The 17,747-nt window shown below is 41.2% G+C and overlaps 2 protein-coding genes across 2 annotated transcripts; both read right to left on the bottom strand.

Annotated features, from left to right (window-relative positions):
• Positions 1-940: 940 nt before the first annotated feature.
• Positions 941-2,180, bottom strand: LOC127305619 (dehydrin DHN3). Its single transcript, XM_051336118.2, has 2 exons — positions 1,910-2,180; positions 941-1,817 (listed from the first exon to the last, which is right to left on the bottom strand). The coding sequence occupies exons 1-2, from the start codon at positions 2,090-2,092 to the stop codon at positions 1,179-1,181; spliced, it is 822 nt and encodes a 273-aa protein (XP_051192078.1). The 5' UTR covers positions 2,093-2,180; the 3' UTR covers positions 941-1,178.
• A 10,120-nt stretch (positions 2,181-12,300) lies between these two features.
• Positions 12,301-13,218, bottom strand: LOC127305620 (dehydrin DHN4). The gene is made up of 2 exons (XM_051336119.1): positions 12,950-13,218; positions 12,301-12,816 (listed from the first exon to the last, which is right to left on the bottom strand). The coding sequence occupies exons 1-2, from the start codon at positions 13,139-13,141 to the stop codon at positions 12,538-12,540; spliced, it is 471 nt and encodes a 156-aa protein (XP_051192079.1). The 5' UTR covers positions 13,142-13,218; the 3' UTR covers positions 12,301-12,537.
• Positions 13,219-17,747: the final 4,529 nt, after the last annotated feature.

The following is a 17,747-nucleotide window of genomic DNA, read 5'->3' as shown; positions in this document are numbered from 1 at the left end:
AAAGACGCGTAGAAAGGTGACAACTAGAAGAGCATGGCTTCCATTCCTTAGATAGGGAGACGGAGAACGACACGACGGAGCTTCAGGGCCACGTGGAGACGTCTAGCGGTGGCAATAGGCGGCGGAACTGGTTAGGGTTTCGAAAAGCTCAGGAGGAAAGCCAGAGAGAGTGAGGATGAGGTGAGGCGCTAGGAGGGGAGAGAGGTCTCGAGGGTCCTTATTCTCGAGGCTGAACATTGGAAGGTTGTGCATCGCAAGCTCACCCGCCGAGCAGCCCCTGTTGGGGAGGGGCAAGAAGATGACGGTACTTGTCACACAGGTTCATAACGATAGCCCATATCGTGTACAGCTAAAGCGATAGTGAGAATTTGCCCAAGGGATGTGGGCTAGGCCCTTCCGATCGCTGCAGGCCAGAACGATTTCTACCTTTTGCTGCAACCCATAGATACAGGTGTAATACTTTTGAAAATAAAAATTTGACACAGCATTTTCATTAAAAAAAGTATTTTAAAAAATATTCTCGAAAAGATTTGTATTTAATAAAAATAACCAGGAGCAACGCACGGGCTAATTTCCTAGTAATTCTTAAAAAATATCATGATATGGCCTACAAGCATGCAAAATCGGAAGATGGAATTCTTTTTATTATGGACACATAAAAATGGAAAATCCGTTAGAATCGAAGATTTGAGAATATGCACACTTTGATTCACATTTTCTTCATTTTTTCTGTAGACTATAATACAAAGTATTTGAAATTGATATTTTTACACCACTGGCTACACATGGATGTTATTTTAATTTTTTAGACTCGTAAGAATTATTTCCAATTTTTTAAAATAGCAAGATCAATGGAGCTTGAGAGAAAGAAAAAACTCTCGGATTTTTGCAAGGTTTTGGAATTTACAATGCGTGATAAGTAAAATGGCCGTATGTCAAATATTTGCAATGTCTGTCCGTTTGTCCATATGAAAGCATACAATCCAAGTATACAAAACCGTGCGAAGTCCCTACAAGTAAAAGTGAGAACCCACGGGAACTAAAAATTCACCTCAAAGGGTCAAACAACAAAGTGAGCTAGGCTCACTGATACATCCATGATGAGTATCTTATTATTCTGCAACGGTGGCCGGCTGGCAGCTCAACTCTCACAAGCAGCGGGCGCGGGACTCAGGCTCTCAGTGCTGTCCGGGCAGCTTCTCCTTGATCTTTTCCATGATGCCCTTCTTCTCGCCGGTGGCATGCGTCCCTGTGCCAGCCATTCCGGTGTGTCCCTGCTGCACGTAAGGGTCGCCAGTGGCTGTGGGGACGTGCGTACCAGTGCCGGTCATTCCAGTGTGACCCTGCTGCCCATAGGCGCCACCGGGGGCCGTGGTGCCATGCGCCCCGGTGCCGGTCATTCCAGTGTGACCCGGCTGCCCATAGGCGCCACCGGTCGCTGTGGTGTGCTGCGGGTCAGCGTGGCCGCCAGGCAGCTTCTCCTTGATCTTGTCCATGATGCCCTTCTTCTCTCCGGTGCCATGCGTCCCCGTGCCGGTCACTCCGGTGTGCCCTTGCTGCCCGTAAGCGCCGCCGGTGGCTGTGGTGCCATGCGCCCCGGTGCCGGTCACCCCAGTGTGACCCTGCTGTCCGTAGGTACCCATGGGCGCGGTGGTGCCATGCACCCCGGTGCCGGTCACCCCAGTGTAACCCGGCTGCCCGTAGGCGCCACCGGTAGCGGCGGTTTGCTGCTGGTTCTTGTGGCCACCAGGGAGCTTCCCCTTGATCTTCTCCTTGATGCCCTTCTTCCTCCTCCCACCCATGCCATCATCCTCAGACTGAAAGTAATAATCATATTGTGTTATTCGGAGAACAAAATATTGACGAATACGGCACAACTAAAGCAAGTCAGCAAGTATAATACGCGTACCGAGCTGGAGCTGGAGCTTGAGCTGCCGGAGCGGTGTAGGATCCCGCGGGCCTTCTGCTCGACCTTGGCGCCGGTGCCGACGCCCCCTCCGTGTCCTCCAATGACGCCGCCGTGTCCGGCGACCGGGTTGCCGTACTCGTCGACGCGGTTGGTCGCCTGACCGTGCTGTCCCTGGTACTCCATCTTGCACAAGTGATATTGCACTGATTTTACCTCACGAAATCTAGCTAGTACGTCTTGTTTAGTACACTGCGATAAGTAGCTGTGTTTGTTGTGTAAGCAGTGATGGCCGAGGACATACTTATAAGCAGCTTGAGGAGCTGGGATAGGCATCGCTGTTGCATCGATCAAGCGCCACGATAGGGCGCTACGTGTGAGTTGGTAGGCGGAAAGCCCGTAACTGCTGACTCGCCCACGACGAGAAGCCGGGCGTGTGCAGATAGTCGGCGCGTCGGACGAAGTCGCCACGTCTCGGCTCCTTCTGGAAGCATGGACAGGTGACCGATAGCTCGCATTGTCTATGTAACTAGCACGGTGGCGAGATGGGCAATATTCTATCAGTTTTGATAATTTTAAGTTTCGGAAGTTTTAACAAGTGTGTTAGTTGACTTTGTAGCCATTGGATTTGTCTCTTGATTCATGTTGATCTTACAGTTACTCAGAAATTTTTCATCCAGTACAAAATAATTTTTCATTCAATACAGAACAATTGTTTATGGGTAAAAATGTTTATCTACTACTCCAAAAATTATTTTGTTCACATCCCATTGCCCATCTCACAAATTATTCACGTCCCACAAATACTAGGATGAGTGGGTGACATCCTGACATCAGCATGTGCGTCCATTATATTATGCCGTCTATAATTTTCAGAAAATATAGTTGTCCTCTCTCGTAGAACTTAAATGCATAATATATAATATTTGGCTTTAGTTCAAACTACCAAAAATAGCGCGTACAAATTTCATGAAATTTGTGCTAATAAAACTATATTTTTCTACATAAGAAAAGTAATACTTACTTACACACGAAGTTCAGAGAAAACACAATTAGACACAAATTACAGGTGAGTATTTCTTTGCTTTGTTATCCCTCTTTTGCCTTGACCTCGGGCATCCTAGTTGTAATTTTACCTTATGTATCTCGCAACAAGTTGCTATGAACAACTACAACTTACAATTGGCATACATCACTTGATGCATTGCTAGATTTAAAGCTTTTTTTTTTACTCTGGCAATGCATAGAACTAAACCTAGCCTTAAAGAAGGCATGTAGTCGTGGATAGATACTATATGAGCTTGTAAGAACTATGAATGTTATGTACATATTTATCAATTATATAAAATGAAAATATCATAGTACGGAGTCTTTCCATATTGTAAATGTGTCAAAAGAAACACATTACAATTGAATCTTGCTAAATGAGGTGATCTAAGCAATACAAATGAATCCAACAAAATGTGGCAAAATTCAAAGTATCATCTAGCGGAAAAAAAGATAATGAACTTCTTTGGATGGATATGCTCCTTTTATTTGAAGTGAATTATAAACATTTTTGGAAACATATATCTCTGTATCCTACATGCTCACATAGTCATTTCAAGGAAAAAATGATTTTTTTGCAACTTGTGTACAAAAGACAATTTGATACCAAAATAAGGTTTTTCATGAGACTTTTTTTGTCTTTCCGCACATTATCGTTTTTTCCGTGAAATATTATGTGCCCACATAGAATGTGGAGATATATGGGCACATATTTTCCTAAATTTTTCATCATTATGAAAAATTAGGAAAAGGGGGCATATACACATGGATCAAAAGTGAATTCCCGTCAAAAACTAGATATATTGATATCTAAAGTACTATTTTACGTGGTAATTGTGCGATAACTAAAAGTAAAAAATAGTAATATAGTGGTACAACTAGGGTGAATAATGCCATTCATTACTAAGTCTCAATGCATATATTTTACTTATGTTATACGTTTTTAATCCACCCGATATTCTTCACTGATGGAATATTTTTAAAATATAATATAATCACTGGTACATAGGGATTTAAGACCACACTTTTTGGCTACATGCACTTTCAAGCTTCCGCAGTTTGGCATTGAAGGTAATCTCAATAAGAGGGTTAATAAAATTAATTTTCAAAAAGTGTGTAGTTTATTTGAGAGTATATTTTATACTTGAGGTTGTTTTAAATGCATCAAATTTCAACAAAGATACTTGACGTTATCAAAACCGGTTGCATTAGCATTAAATACTACTAAAGCATTTGATGTGAGTAGATTCATAGCCAACTTCTTCACGGTATATACATTCATGAATGAACTTACATTTAATTTCATATATTATTAAGTACAAATATCATGAGAGCACCCCCACACCCACCCCCATGTATTCATACATGCAACCATAATCAATGATACAAACAATTATTATAAACCCTCTACCCCTTCCCATGGGTATAAAGTGCAAAACTTGAGAAAAATCTTGAAGAAAAATATTCCTTATTTGCTTAGACTTCAAGTAGTTTACCTTTAATTGTGTTAATAGTCTCACATTATTGTATTGGTTTATAGAGAATCAAATATGTATGTGTTCGTAATTAATTTATGCATTTATCATGATATGAGTGAAAAAAATACACATATTTAATGCATGTACCTAGAAAATGGTCTATAAGTACTAAAATGGATATTTAAGTACTACTATAACTTTACAGTTCATATAAAAAGTATGGATAAGAGAAAATTTTGGTTGGGAATATCTAAAACTAAATATGCACCCTATAGTTTTTTTTATAAAATCTAAATATTGTTTGATATATATTTAAACTAGCATGGCATTAAATTATGATCTAGATATGATGTTCATAAAATGGTAGAAAATTTAAAACACTTGGATGTGCATTGCTTGTAGATAGTGAATCATCACTAGGAAACACCATACCACGAATGAGGCCCACAAGCAGTCCATTCTTATGGGCATTAATGATCATCTTTGTTGTACACTTATCAACTAAATTAAACTGAGCAGCCGACAAAGGGTCACCCTCTCGTACCGCCTTCTAGCTTTTGAAATAAGGTTCACACTTTTTGCTCAACTTCACATAAATAGTCCCATCATAGAGAATTTTTTTGCATACATCCACAACAAATATCACAAAAACCCTTAATTACATGGCAACTCATCATGAAGTCCCACCTCACCTTATTGTATGCCTTCTTGGAGTCCAACTTCAACATGATCACAACATATTTTTTCACATGAGTATGATGCTAAATTTCTTGCAAAGATAAGATCCTTTTCTTAATAAGTGCATTTTAATTAGCATTGAAAACATTGTGAGCATAAGGTTCTAACCTGATTTCCAAAGTACCGTGTAATTTTATCTACTCCGGATGCTTTTGCTAACGAACGTATAATTCCATAGTTGAGCCTATTAGCTCCCAAGGTTCCAGCATGAAATACACTAAAAATCCTGGCAATGTCATGGTTAACCACTTATCAGCAATGTTGATATAATATAATAGGAATATTTTTATTGGACCAAGATCAAGATTCACATTCATCGAAAAAAGCATTTTTGCATCTCCTCTATAGAAAAAGGTCTGCATAGATTTTTATTATTTCCACCCAAAGTTACCGAAATGGGTCTATTATGGGTAATTTTGTCTGCTCCAAATACTTTTGGTAACAACATTGTAATACCATGGTTGAGTCTTTTAACATCTAAGGTTCCAACACGAAAGGCAACAAAGTTCCTAACAATGTCATATTTAACCACTTCCCAATAATATTGATCGAATTCAGTAGAGATACTATGATTAAAGTTTCGCAGTGTCATCCCACATATCATTAGAGTTTTCCATTCCATTATACTACCAGGATCTGGATTAGATTTTATAAATGATCTTGCATGTGCCAAGAGATTATGAGTTCCTTCAATATTTACCTCTCTATCCTTCAACGATAAAACTCTTTTTTTTCTTTGTCTACCATTACACACCGAAATTAGCTGGTATTTTGATCACCTTCCAAAATCCATCTTTCATCGGATTTTTATAATCATTGCCATTCTTCTTCGGAATAACTTTCGCAACTCCACTGCTATGAGTTTTCCTAGTAAACATTTCATGAGATAAATCATTCCCCTCCCCGTACTCTCTCCAAGCATGCAAGTTCTTCCTTCAGCTCATTTTTTCTCTTCCTATTATTCCCAATTAAGTTTGACCCTCACCATTTTAAATACTTCTTAAACCTTTTATACTTAACATTCAGAATATCAATCGGATCATTGTTGTACACAATTATTTCCCAAATATTTTCCATCGATGGAAAACATTGTTTATCTTTTAACCAATATACAACATACAATGTGTCGTCTTGTTAAAAAAACAATGTTAAGGAAATCGGTAATCGTTAACTGCTCGATCAGTTTGGGAGTAGAGACTAATCGAAATTCGAACGATTAACTGATTTAATCGATCAACTATTAACCCGCGCAACCTACATAAATTAGCACTTAAAACAGTTTATACAAGAAAAATAATAGTATACGAGCCTCTATATATATTTTCCTACTTCTGTAAAGTCTAAAATTTTAGAAAAAAAAACATGTACGTTTCTCCTCCGTGATCTAATCTTCAAGATCATGTCTCCTCCGTTATCTAATCTTCAAGATCACGAGTGAATTAGGATCCACTAGCTGAAGCTGCATTCATTTCTTCCACTTTTTCTCCTCTCGCCTTTGAGGTTCATTTTCTCCCACCACCTACCTATGATACAACCCATCCTCTCACCTTTGAGGTTCATTTTCTCCCACCACCTACCTATGATACAACTCATCTTACGCTTTGATCATTTAACCTATTGAAGGCGTCCCAACCTATTGAAGGCGTCTTCGAGCTCCTCACGGCGACAGTGAAAATCGATCTAATCTAGGCTGTAATTAAATGGGAGTTTCACAAAACCCGCTTTATCAGGGAGGGGTAGCGGTATTGAAATTTTTGTAACTTTTGTAACAAAGTGTAGTAGTTAATCGAAAACATAATCGGACTAAAGGATTAACGCAAAAGATTAATAATAATTAATAATAATTAACATGATCAGGTTTTCTAATAGAGATTAATTGGCCTAGTAGCTGAATCGGCCTAGTTTTTTAACAGTGAACAAAAAAAAAAAGAACAGCATGTTTGTCTCATCTGACATTATAACTCGGTACTGCACATCCCTTAGGTAGAAGGACGATATAATACGGAGTATAAGAACTTCAACAACAGAGCATATACATAGAGCCAATACCACATGATTTATGTATTACATATTACAAGTTTTAGGATGGTTGGTATTTTTAATAACCGTCTATCCGCTCCGATCTGATGGTGGTAATTAGACGGAACCAAACTGATGGAACCAAAATTATGGGACCGGAACCAAAATTGGTAGGACCGGAACCTAAATATACTAGCAAAAGTGCCCGTGCCTTGCTACGCGTTGCCACCAAATTCATGTTGATGTCGACATATTCGTGTCATCTTTGTCCTCCTTCCGTCACTTAGACGGTGTCCTCCTCCCCTAGCATGACTCTATGGAGTCTGAGATCAATCAGGCATGCCCCGCGCTCTCTCGTTGTTCCGCGTTCTCCTTGTTCTTGTGGTGTGCTAGTTGCATTTTTTTATTTGTTATGCTTATTTGCTGCAGAATTTCACCTGGGCAAAGAGGAAAGAAGTCCCAACCTGCAGGGAAATGCACTTTGGCTCATAGGAGCATATGCTCCCATTATGTGAATCCACATTTTAAAGTATTAAAAAATTATAAACTAAATTTTTACATGTACATCTAGACATTTTATGTTGGTATACAAGTTTTCAAAAGAAAAAACATTTTTCTGTGGCTCATGTAAAAAAGACAAATTTTGATGCTGTAACACGACTATGTACATGACATTTTTTTGTCTTTTTTGTACACACCACATAAAATGTTGTTTTTCCACGAAAACTTGTGAACGAACATAGAATGTCACGATGTATACCAAAATTTTTATGTCAGATTTTTTTGACATTTTTAAAATTGTTTTTTTATTATTTTCTATAATGGGTGCATATGCACGCGTGTGCCAAAACGCCACCTCCCAACCTGCAATAGTACCTACCACAGTTTGTGGAACAAAGTTAGCTCTTTATAAATAAAAGATAAAAAATAGAAAGACACAATGCCAAAATTAAATAAATATGTATACTATATATGAAATACTTTAGAAAAAAAGATTGCATTCGGCCAAAGAGGAAAGATGTGTCAAGTGCATAGATCAACAATTTAAATTGTCTCTCCATGTTGACTCCATAATATGGCATAGTTCATATCTAAACTTTATAATAAATAATTTAATCCGCTATATTGTGTGCACATTACTTTAGTTTAGCGGTTCAGAACTAAAATTAGCTGAGGTGGAACTTTGGCAAGATTTGTACGAACTAAAGCATATACCAAGTAGTTGTCAATTATCCATGTAGTGGAGAAAATTGGTGGTTGCCTGCACTTCACGTGCCAGCCTGTTCTCATTCTACAGCCTGGAACACAATCTATTCATACCCTAGAAAAAAATAATACTCCGTACGATAACTTCGGTTCAATAATCAGAACAGGAAACAGCTTACTCCATGAGAACAATACCATATACTCAAGGTTCCTTACGCAGGTTCAGCTTGCACTTACGATTATAGGGTGACGAGACAAGCAGGTGGAGCTGGCTCATCAGGATCTGAAAATACATGCGGTGTGTTCATAAATCGTCGTCATCTTGGCTTGATTTTTTTCTTCTTTGTTGAGCAGTAATCTGCCTAATGCTAGCAACAACACCGCATCTTCCCGTGCCTTTAATTCACCGCACCCACAAAGAAGTATACCACAGAACCAATCGATCAATCCCCCGTAAAAATACAGTCCCAATCCAGTGCCGAATGTTCTAGCTTGCCAAGAAGAGAAAGCCTTCGCCAGCGACGGGCGTGCGTTGTTCGTTCGGGTTCCGGCCGGCCGGCAAGACGTGAGCAGTAGCGAACGACCTCCGACTGGATTGGCCTCCGACTGAATCTGGATGGCTTCAGAGCTCCTCCGACTGAATCTGGATGGCTTCAGAGTTCGGCGACGGCGGCGGCCATCCCTATCAGCGAGCTGGGAGAGGCACGACCAAGGTTGCATAGCTCCTCGTATCGTGGCGATGTACTACCAGCCACCCCATTGTCCAGATGCTCCGCGAATTGTGGCCGCCTCGACATATCCTCGAGCCGCATCGCCGCCGGCGCGCTATCTCCGCCGCCGGCCGCTCCACGCGGGCGCCATCCAGTGCCAGCCCCAGCTCGCCTGCCTCCTGCAGTACCACGCTGCACGCGGCCCTCACGCAATTCCCACATCGCGCGCGCCAATCTCCAGCGTGCCCAGCTGCCACCACCAGCCAACCACCCCGCGGGTCAACGCCGCCAACGCCACCGCCACCGCCACCGCGTCTCCCTCACGGCCGCGTCCGCGCGCCAGCCTCCTGCCCCTCTGTTTTACTGTCATGAAGCTAGTACGGACCGTAAAGATTTGTTTTAGCATCTTTCGGTTCAGACGAGGAGACGGCTATCTTTTTTCTCGCGAGCGCAAGGGACGACGTACGACCTACCAGACCGATCCAGATTTAATAGTAAAGATTCTACGAACGTTATAAAAGAAAAACGTCTTTTTAAGTGGTCGAATCATCTGATGAGACTACACAAATCTTAAAGCAGCGATTGAAATTGATCGTATATGCACACATCGTAGAGCTGACATCCTATTATTCTCAACAAATTTTCTGTGAACCTCACGGATCCACTCTCGCACTCTCTCAACCTCTGTCCCTCATCTCGCTCACTCTCGAGCAGTCTGTCCCGGCGATCCCTGTGGCGGAGTGGAGGGGACGGAGGGTCTCTCCCGGCGATCCCCGCAACGGAGGGGATGGGATGGCGATGGAGTGAAGCGGCGGAGGAGGCGTCCACGGAGGGTCTCTCCGGGCGATCTCCATGATGGAGGGAAGCGTGGGGTAAAGGGGACGGCGACGGAGCGAAGCGAAGCGGCCGAGGCGCCCAGCGCGGGGAGGAGCGGCGGCATTGGACGAGGCCGGCGAGGGGAGGTGCGGGTGGCTGCGTTGTAGGCAGAACGGGCGAAGTCTGCACGGCCACCGTGGAGGTTTACTGAAGCAGAAGTGTGCACTGCTATCTGAAGAACAAGCACTGGAGATTTGGAAATCTCTTAGTAGTTGTCGTTTCTGCAGTAGTGCATGATGTAGCAGCAGGCAGCATTGTCAACAAGGGGATTTGTACCTGGCAATTTCATAGAAATCTCTCTATGTGTGTTCTGTGAAATAAAACTATCTGTGTGAGCGTGTGTGCCATCTGTCAATTTATCTATGTACGTGTGTGTGCAGCTGTTGTGAAATAAAACAAGGGGATTGGTATGATTTTAACATGAACAAATGAATTAAAACTTGACAGGAGAAAATATCTGTGTGTGTAGCTGATATGTGTGCAAATGGATTGACAGGAACAATATAGATGTTGGCAGGAAAAATATAAACAACAAATGGACATGTCACAAACCAGATGTTGCGAGGAAATTGTAATATTCATAGATAACAACATCTTGATAATATGTACAATAACACCCAGTACATATTGAGGAAATTCTGATAACAAATTTTGCAGTACATACTGAGGAAATTGTACAGGAAATTCACTGGAAAAACAGGGGACATTGTACAGGAAATTCAGGTTTTTCTTTCGCTGCCTTAGAACAAACTTAGCAGTACATTTGCATTTCATGTGAACATACACCTCAATTGCAAAGTGCCGAAGACTATTCTGGACCATCTAACTCCGATTCAACCTATTGTTCCACATTCCAGCTCCATCAAATTGCATCTCGGTAGAACTTGACACTCCAACAGAGCTTTACTGAACTTCAAACAGCAAGCTTGTATATTATCCAAGAATTGGTGGCATAACCATTGTAAGATACTTTAGTTCTCCATCATCATCACTAATGTCTTGGCCTTCTCAAATTCTTTCAGCCATGTCCGAAGATCCTTCAATGGGAACTCAGCTTCGAGTTTGTTGTCCTCGACACACTTTATAACAGCCCGAAGCACAGTTTGCTCTTCTTATATGCGTTGATCTGCAAGAGGAGCTATATTAGACCCATTAATTGGTATTACAAATAGAGCTGGCAGAAAACCCCATCCAAAAGCCGCTAAAGAGAATGACAAAATTTTAATACAATGCTAGCAAGCACATGCTGGAAACTGATGTGCACAAAGCATCTATATCTTTCAGAATGCCTTGCCCACAGACTACTTGTAGACTTTAAGGCATGTGACACTGACTTCAAATTTTTTGATATTACTACTAGTCTTACCCCAGATTGGCCACTGCTAGTGCTCAGGTTATCTGAAGTATATATTTAGAATCCTCCAGGTAGGATTTCATAAGAGGGACTGAGGATTTCATAAGAGTGAACCTGATGGCTAGCAGCCTAGCAGAGCAAAAGGCATAGACCTAGATAGCCATGGGATCAGGCCTGTTACTTTCAGTCTCTAAGTTAAACAGACAATAACTATACAAGGAAACCATATTTACTTAAATCATTATTCCAGTTTCATATGGAATCAAGTAAGCAACATTGATCAAATGGTGCATTCAGAACTATGTGGACTATTTGAGCTTGAATTTAACAGACGCACAGAAAATTCCAACGGAGCACCAAGTCGGCTGAGTTACAAAGAAAATGAACCATGTTGTGCCAATATTGTACTCAAGCGACATGTCTACCAATCTAGACATTTGAATAAATTTATAGACAAATGTGCCCAATTATGCTTTAGTAGCCCCTTCTCCCTTGAATAATGTTTTTTGATGAATCGGAGCTTACTGTTGACGAGGAGGTAGAGATGTGTCCGTCGTGATCTCAGGCGGCGCTCGTCAAGTAGGGCGCTGGATGCTCGCGGCGATCCCGATGATCCCAGCGGCACTAAGGCCGATCCCCGCGACGGAGGGGGCGGGTCTGTGACTCTCTTGGCGATCCCCGCGATAGACGAGAGGGGGCTGCGACGTGGAGTACGGGGCCGTGAATCTCCTGGCTATCCAGTGATCGCCACGACGAAGGGGACGTGACCATAACACTCCAGAGATCGCCGCGACGGAGGGGAGGGGGACGAGACGGAGGGAGGGGTGGCGGTGGGCGCTCTGGAAAGAAGGCCACGATGAGTACCGAGGATACAACGAATTTTACCAGCGCATCTACTCTAATTGATGAGCCTTTGTTTTATTTTATCCGATTCTGATTTGATGAGTTCACTTCTAAAATCATCCGTTTAGACTGTGATTTCCGATTACATACAGAATTCAACCAAAGTAATACGTACAGGTACAGGTTGTAAACGGGACCCTGGATACTAGCTTCCACACACACACCCGAGCAAGTGAACCAGCTCACCTGCTTCCGTGGAAATTTTATTGTTTCGCTTACATCTTATTATTCTTATTGTTCTACACAGGTTGGCCGACTGGCACCTCAACTCTGAGAAGTAACGGCCGCGGGGCTAGCTCATCAGTGCTGGCCAGGCAGCTTCTCCTTGATCTTGTCCATAACGCCCTTCTTCTCGCCGGTGCCGTGCGCTCCCGTGCCGGTCATTCCGGTGTGTCCCTGCTGCCCGTAGGTGCCGCCCGTGGCCCCGGTGCCAGCCATCCCAGTGTGCCCTTGCTGTCCGTATGTCCCACCGGCCGCCGTGGCCTGCTGCTGATCACGGTGGTCACCACCGGGCAGCTTCTCCTTGATCTTCTCCTTGATGCCCTTCTTCCTCCTCCCGCCCATGCCATCATCCTCAGACTACATATATACCGGGAGAGCAAATTATCAGCGTTGTTACTTCACATCAGTACAAAATGATACCGAGATACATATGTATACAAGTACGCGACTATGCAAGTACTGTATTTTGGAGAAGTATATATACGCGTACCGAGCTGGAGCTGGAGCTGCCGGAGCGGTGCAGGATCCCGCCGGTCTTGTGCTCGTCCCTCATGGGCTGGAAATGCCCGCCGGCGCCGGCGCCTCCGCCGTGCCCTCCAATGACGCCACCGTGTCCGGCGACCGGGTTGCCGTACTCGTCGACGCGGTTGGTCGCCTGACCCTGCTGTCCCTGGTACTCCATCTTTGCACACAGGTGATGAGCTGATTTTAACAAAGAAACCTAGTTGTGTTTAGTGTGCTTGCAACTCTTGGTTGTGTTTGTGTAAGCAGGTGATGGCGGAAGGCCATTTTATAAGCGGTTCGATGCGAGAGGATAGGGATTGGTGTTGGGATTGATCAGGTGCCACGGTAGGTGCTACGTGTGCTTGCATGAGCAGGTTGGTCGGCGGAAGCTGGTGACTAGTGACTAGCCCATGAAGAGAAGCCGAACGTGTGCAGGTACTGGGCGCGTTGGAGGCGCCACGTCTCGGCGCTTTCCCGAAGCAGCTGACGGATAGTTCTGATCGATTATCCAAATAGTTCTGATCGTTTTGTGTAATGTTTTCAATTCCATATATGTATTTTCTTGCATTTATAAGAAACTAGCAACTCACGGATGCGAGGGCTTCATCTTTAAGGATGTGTTTGCAATAAATTTAAGTTTTCGTATATCTTAATGCTAGAAGGTTGAGCATCAACACTTTGATTCTATAGCCGATGTCTATACTATGTTGAATAGTACCATAACCAACATACATTTGTGGAATAATGAATGTTATGCTATTTATAAAATATACACCCACATATAGGGCCCTCGCAAATGCGAGGGCAACATCTTCACTCTTTAGTTATCTATCGATCTTCTTTGTACTTATTTGGAATCTTGTATATTCATATTATGTCGATAACAAATCATATAATTTTACAACCACCAAAGATGTTATGTAAATAAATATTACATCCGCACGGAATATCTTTAATCATGTTTGCTTTTTCATAGACATGATCGTTGTGCAGTTTCCATAATAGTGACCCTATTTCTTGTTTGTATGTTATACTTATTTCCACATAGAACTGAAGTTAGGCTCCTAGTTATTCCATGGTGTTTAAAGGAATCATTTTAGACACCAAGTCGTTTTTGTGTCAAATTGGGTGTAATCTACAAAAGATTGTGTTAGTGCATAATACTATTTATAATATAGTTACCCTTATAGGTGAGACATTCTATCAACAAAGATGCTCTCAGTTATAATGACTTTTAGTAATAATTACGGTATATGTCATCATTCTCTGGTATTCTTGATATCTACCAGTGAGACTCCTCGCTCTTGCACCGCTGAACCTATCTCTTTGATTCGACCAAAACTGTGCTAATAGTTTATGGACCTCACACTCATCCAGTTAAGCTTCGGGGAGAATGAAATACTAAACTATAGCAAGAAATATGCATGTCTCATCATATCATGTGTGCTAAGATATCATTACTTCGATATTTTGTGAACTTTTAAATATATATGTTCCTTTTTCAGCCATAATATGTCTTCAAATATACAGTAAATGGTTAATCAACAATTTACGGTCTAGATGTTTAATCCACGCACGGGCAATAATTTGATTAACATTAAAATTTGGAAAGAATATTTTTGTTTTTCCCGTGACATCACTTTTAGGGTTTTCTTTAATCTCTAGACATGCAAACTTTAATTGAACTTTAAGTTCTGTTTTCAAAATTTTGGTATCAATTTTAAGATTTTAAAGTTTAGTTAGAGATATATATATGTATTTCGAGTACTATATTTACAACACTTATGCGTAGCCCGCATCATAGTCTAGAGTGAATATGTTTGGACCGTGTCCTACCATTTTGTACTGTGCTCAAGATCTTGATATCCAATTTTTAAATTTTAATTTTTAATTTGCAAAATAGATGTATTTCAAACGTTTGTATATATACACTCATGTATGTATAGCTGGTAGCATAGTCTGGTGTAAATATATTTTGAACGTATCCCAGTATTGTGTACTGTTTTCAAAATTTACCCATCAATTTTTTGATTTTGAATTTTAATTAGCAATATTGATGTATGTTTTATGTATTTCTTTTATTTGTACATACACAATCATGTACGTGTAGCCGGAATTATAGCGTAGCGTGAATGTATTCGGAATATGTCCTAGTATTTTTATTCGTGCCACGTGGTTAAGCTGGTAGTTTACGTGATTTGCCTAGGTTCGAAGCCATTATAACTTTCCATGTAAGTCAACTTGATCTACGTATTAGGAGCAATTACAAATCAGTTAGGATTCTATTTAGCGATCCGTTTGTAAGTTGTATTCGGCATGGACTCTTTCTCAAGCTAGGTGAATTACACGTACAGGCTGTCTGGCCGGACTGCCTTTTTCTGTTTTGGAATCCTTCGTCCCAACCAATCAGCTCGTGATGGTGCTAGTGGATCACGTACGTGCCTACCCATATCAACATATATTTTGTATCTTCTATTTTAAAATTTCCACCCTTAATATCTACAGTTAACGAAAAATTAACGGATTAGATTATTAAGCGCACGTGGAATCACCATACGCCTCTATTTTAGACTCTTATTTTGCTTTTAGTATATAATAGAATAGATGTCTATACTTTCTTATTCGAGCATATCATGTGGTGGTCTTGATTCTTGAAACATGGCCCCCAAAAGTCATGTACTCATGTAGCATCTGCTTTCTACTTATGGGCTCCAAAAATCTGACTAATTGTAGTACTACCCTATTTCTCTTTGCCCTTTTTGTTTCATAATCAGTGACACATAATCCATTCATGGCTAGGACACATGAGGCATATGCCGCAACGTCAAAGGCGGGGGTTGTGGTGGAGGGGCCAATGATGGGGATGTGATGGGGGTGGCAGGAACAGAAAAGGGGAATAGATCAAGAAGGAGGGGATAACACATAGGGTGGAGATTGTGCCTGTGAGCCTGGTATGGTGAAGACGGTGCCCAAACCAAAGGTTAGTATTTTCGATGTTGCCTATGTCCATTCAACAAGTTACAAGATCTCTTTATATGCTGCAAATACGCAAACCACATGTTGCAATGTCCTCGAGTGTTATTACAAATGGTACTCTCTCCATCCATAAGGAAATGTCGTAAAAGTTGTAGCCCTAGAATTAAGAATAGCCATGCAACTAGATCTCTTTCCAAACTTACCCCTAGCTAATTACTATTAATCCTCTCTCTTGCTCCTCATCTACTCAACGAACTCATCGATTCATGCTGGTACCGCATGCCTTGACCCCTGATTGCCTGGCCCTCCTAAATTGTAGTGCTTAGCATAACTGCACAGCTGTTTTTTTTTTTTTTTTTGCGAAACACAGTACAATCAAAGACGCTCATACATACGTGCACACACTCATCCCTATGAACGCACACACGCACACCCTACCCCTATGAGCACCTCCAAGAGACTGCGTTGAAGAACTGATCCGTCGGGTCTTGAGATTGACGAAGTCACCACGGGCGCCTCGCTGTCGACGGGAACGTCGCCTCCCACTGAAGAATATTCCGCCTTTATGAGACACCAAAGTGTCAAATCTGGGATTTGAACTCTGGTGGGCTGGGGGTGCCACTACCCTCCTAACCATCCAACCACAGGTTGGTTCTCTAACTGCACAGCTGTTTATTTAGGGACAATTTTGGAATGGTATCATATATTATTCACTTTGAGTCTTAATTTTTTAGAAAATCGTATAAATATTTACACCCTTTCCATGGGAACGGAGGGGGTAAGTGTTTTGTGTGTTTGTTGCAAGCATTAGTCTCCATGTTGCATACATGTGATGCTTTTATCAAACGATTTGCTGCAAGCAATGGAGATTTTGTTGCATACATAGAAAATTTCATGGGCTAGTATTTTAAAAAAAAATTCTGAGTTTTTTTCATGATTTTGACACACTTTGATAGAAAAAAGGTCCTATGATGTTGCAAATGAAAAAATGATATGTAAGAGTTTATACAACATTTGTGAATCATTCGGATCTCGTGTTTAAGTGTGACTGGATGATGGACAATGTTACCTATTTTGGGCAGCGAATTATATTTGATGCCTAGCTGAGACGCTCACGTGGATGGTACGATACGGTAGGCCACCCAGTTAAGGGTCTTTCTCCTTTTACTTTTTCCTTTTTTTGCGTTTCTTCACATTTTTGGTCCTTTTTCTTCCATTTTTTCTTTATTTTTAAGTATTTTCTTTTCCTGGTTTTATTTTTAAAAAAAATCATCCTATAAGTTATAATTATTCTGAAGATTTTAAAAATGATTATTTTGAGTTCTCCAAACATTTGATTATCTCATACTAAGATTTTTTTAATTTGGGAAATAATTTGTTTGAAATGTGCGAATATTTTTACCATCTCATTTGAAGATCTTTTGAACTCATGAATAACTTTGACAGTTCAAAAAACTTAAGCCTCTTGAATTTTTTATACCAACATCCCAATTATATGGGTCAAAAAATAATATTTAACATAAAAGTTCAAGAATTGTTAAAAAAACATGGTGCCACCTAATGGGCCTCCCTTAGATGCGGTCCAGGTCGTGGTTCCTTTCGGCGTCATATAGGAGCTCCCGAAAGGGGGTTCCTATATGCTGACCTGGTCGGTGTGTACGACCCACCGCACATCCCAGGTCGGCATGTTGGGCCGGCCTAGTTTCATTTTTTCTGTTTATTCATATTTTTTTCCCATTTCAAAAATCTGAATTTTTTCAAAATTTGAACAGTTTTTTATATTGAACATTTATTGAGATAGATAACTT

The sequence above is a fragment of the Lolium perenne genome, chromosome 6 (genome assembly GCF_019359855.2).
Source record: "Lolium perenne isolate Kyuss_39 chromosome 6, Kyuss_2.0, whole genome shotgun sequence".
Classification (NCBI taxonomy): Eukaryota; Viridiplantae; Streptophyta; class Magnoliopsida; order Poales; family Poaceae; genus Lolium; species Lolium perenne.
This window is presented reverse-complemented; position numbering and strand designations above follow the sequence as displayed.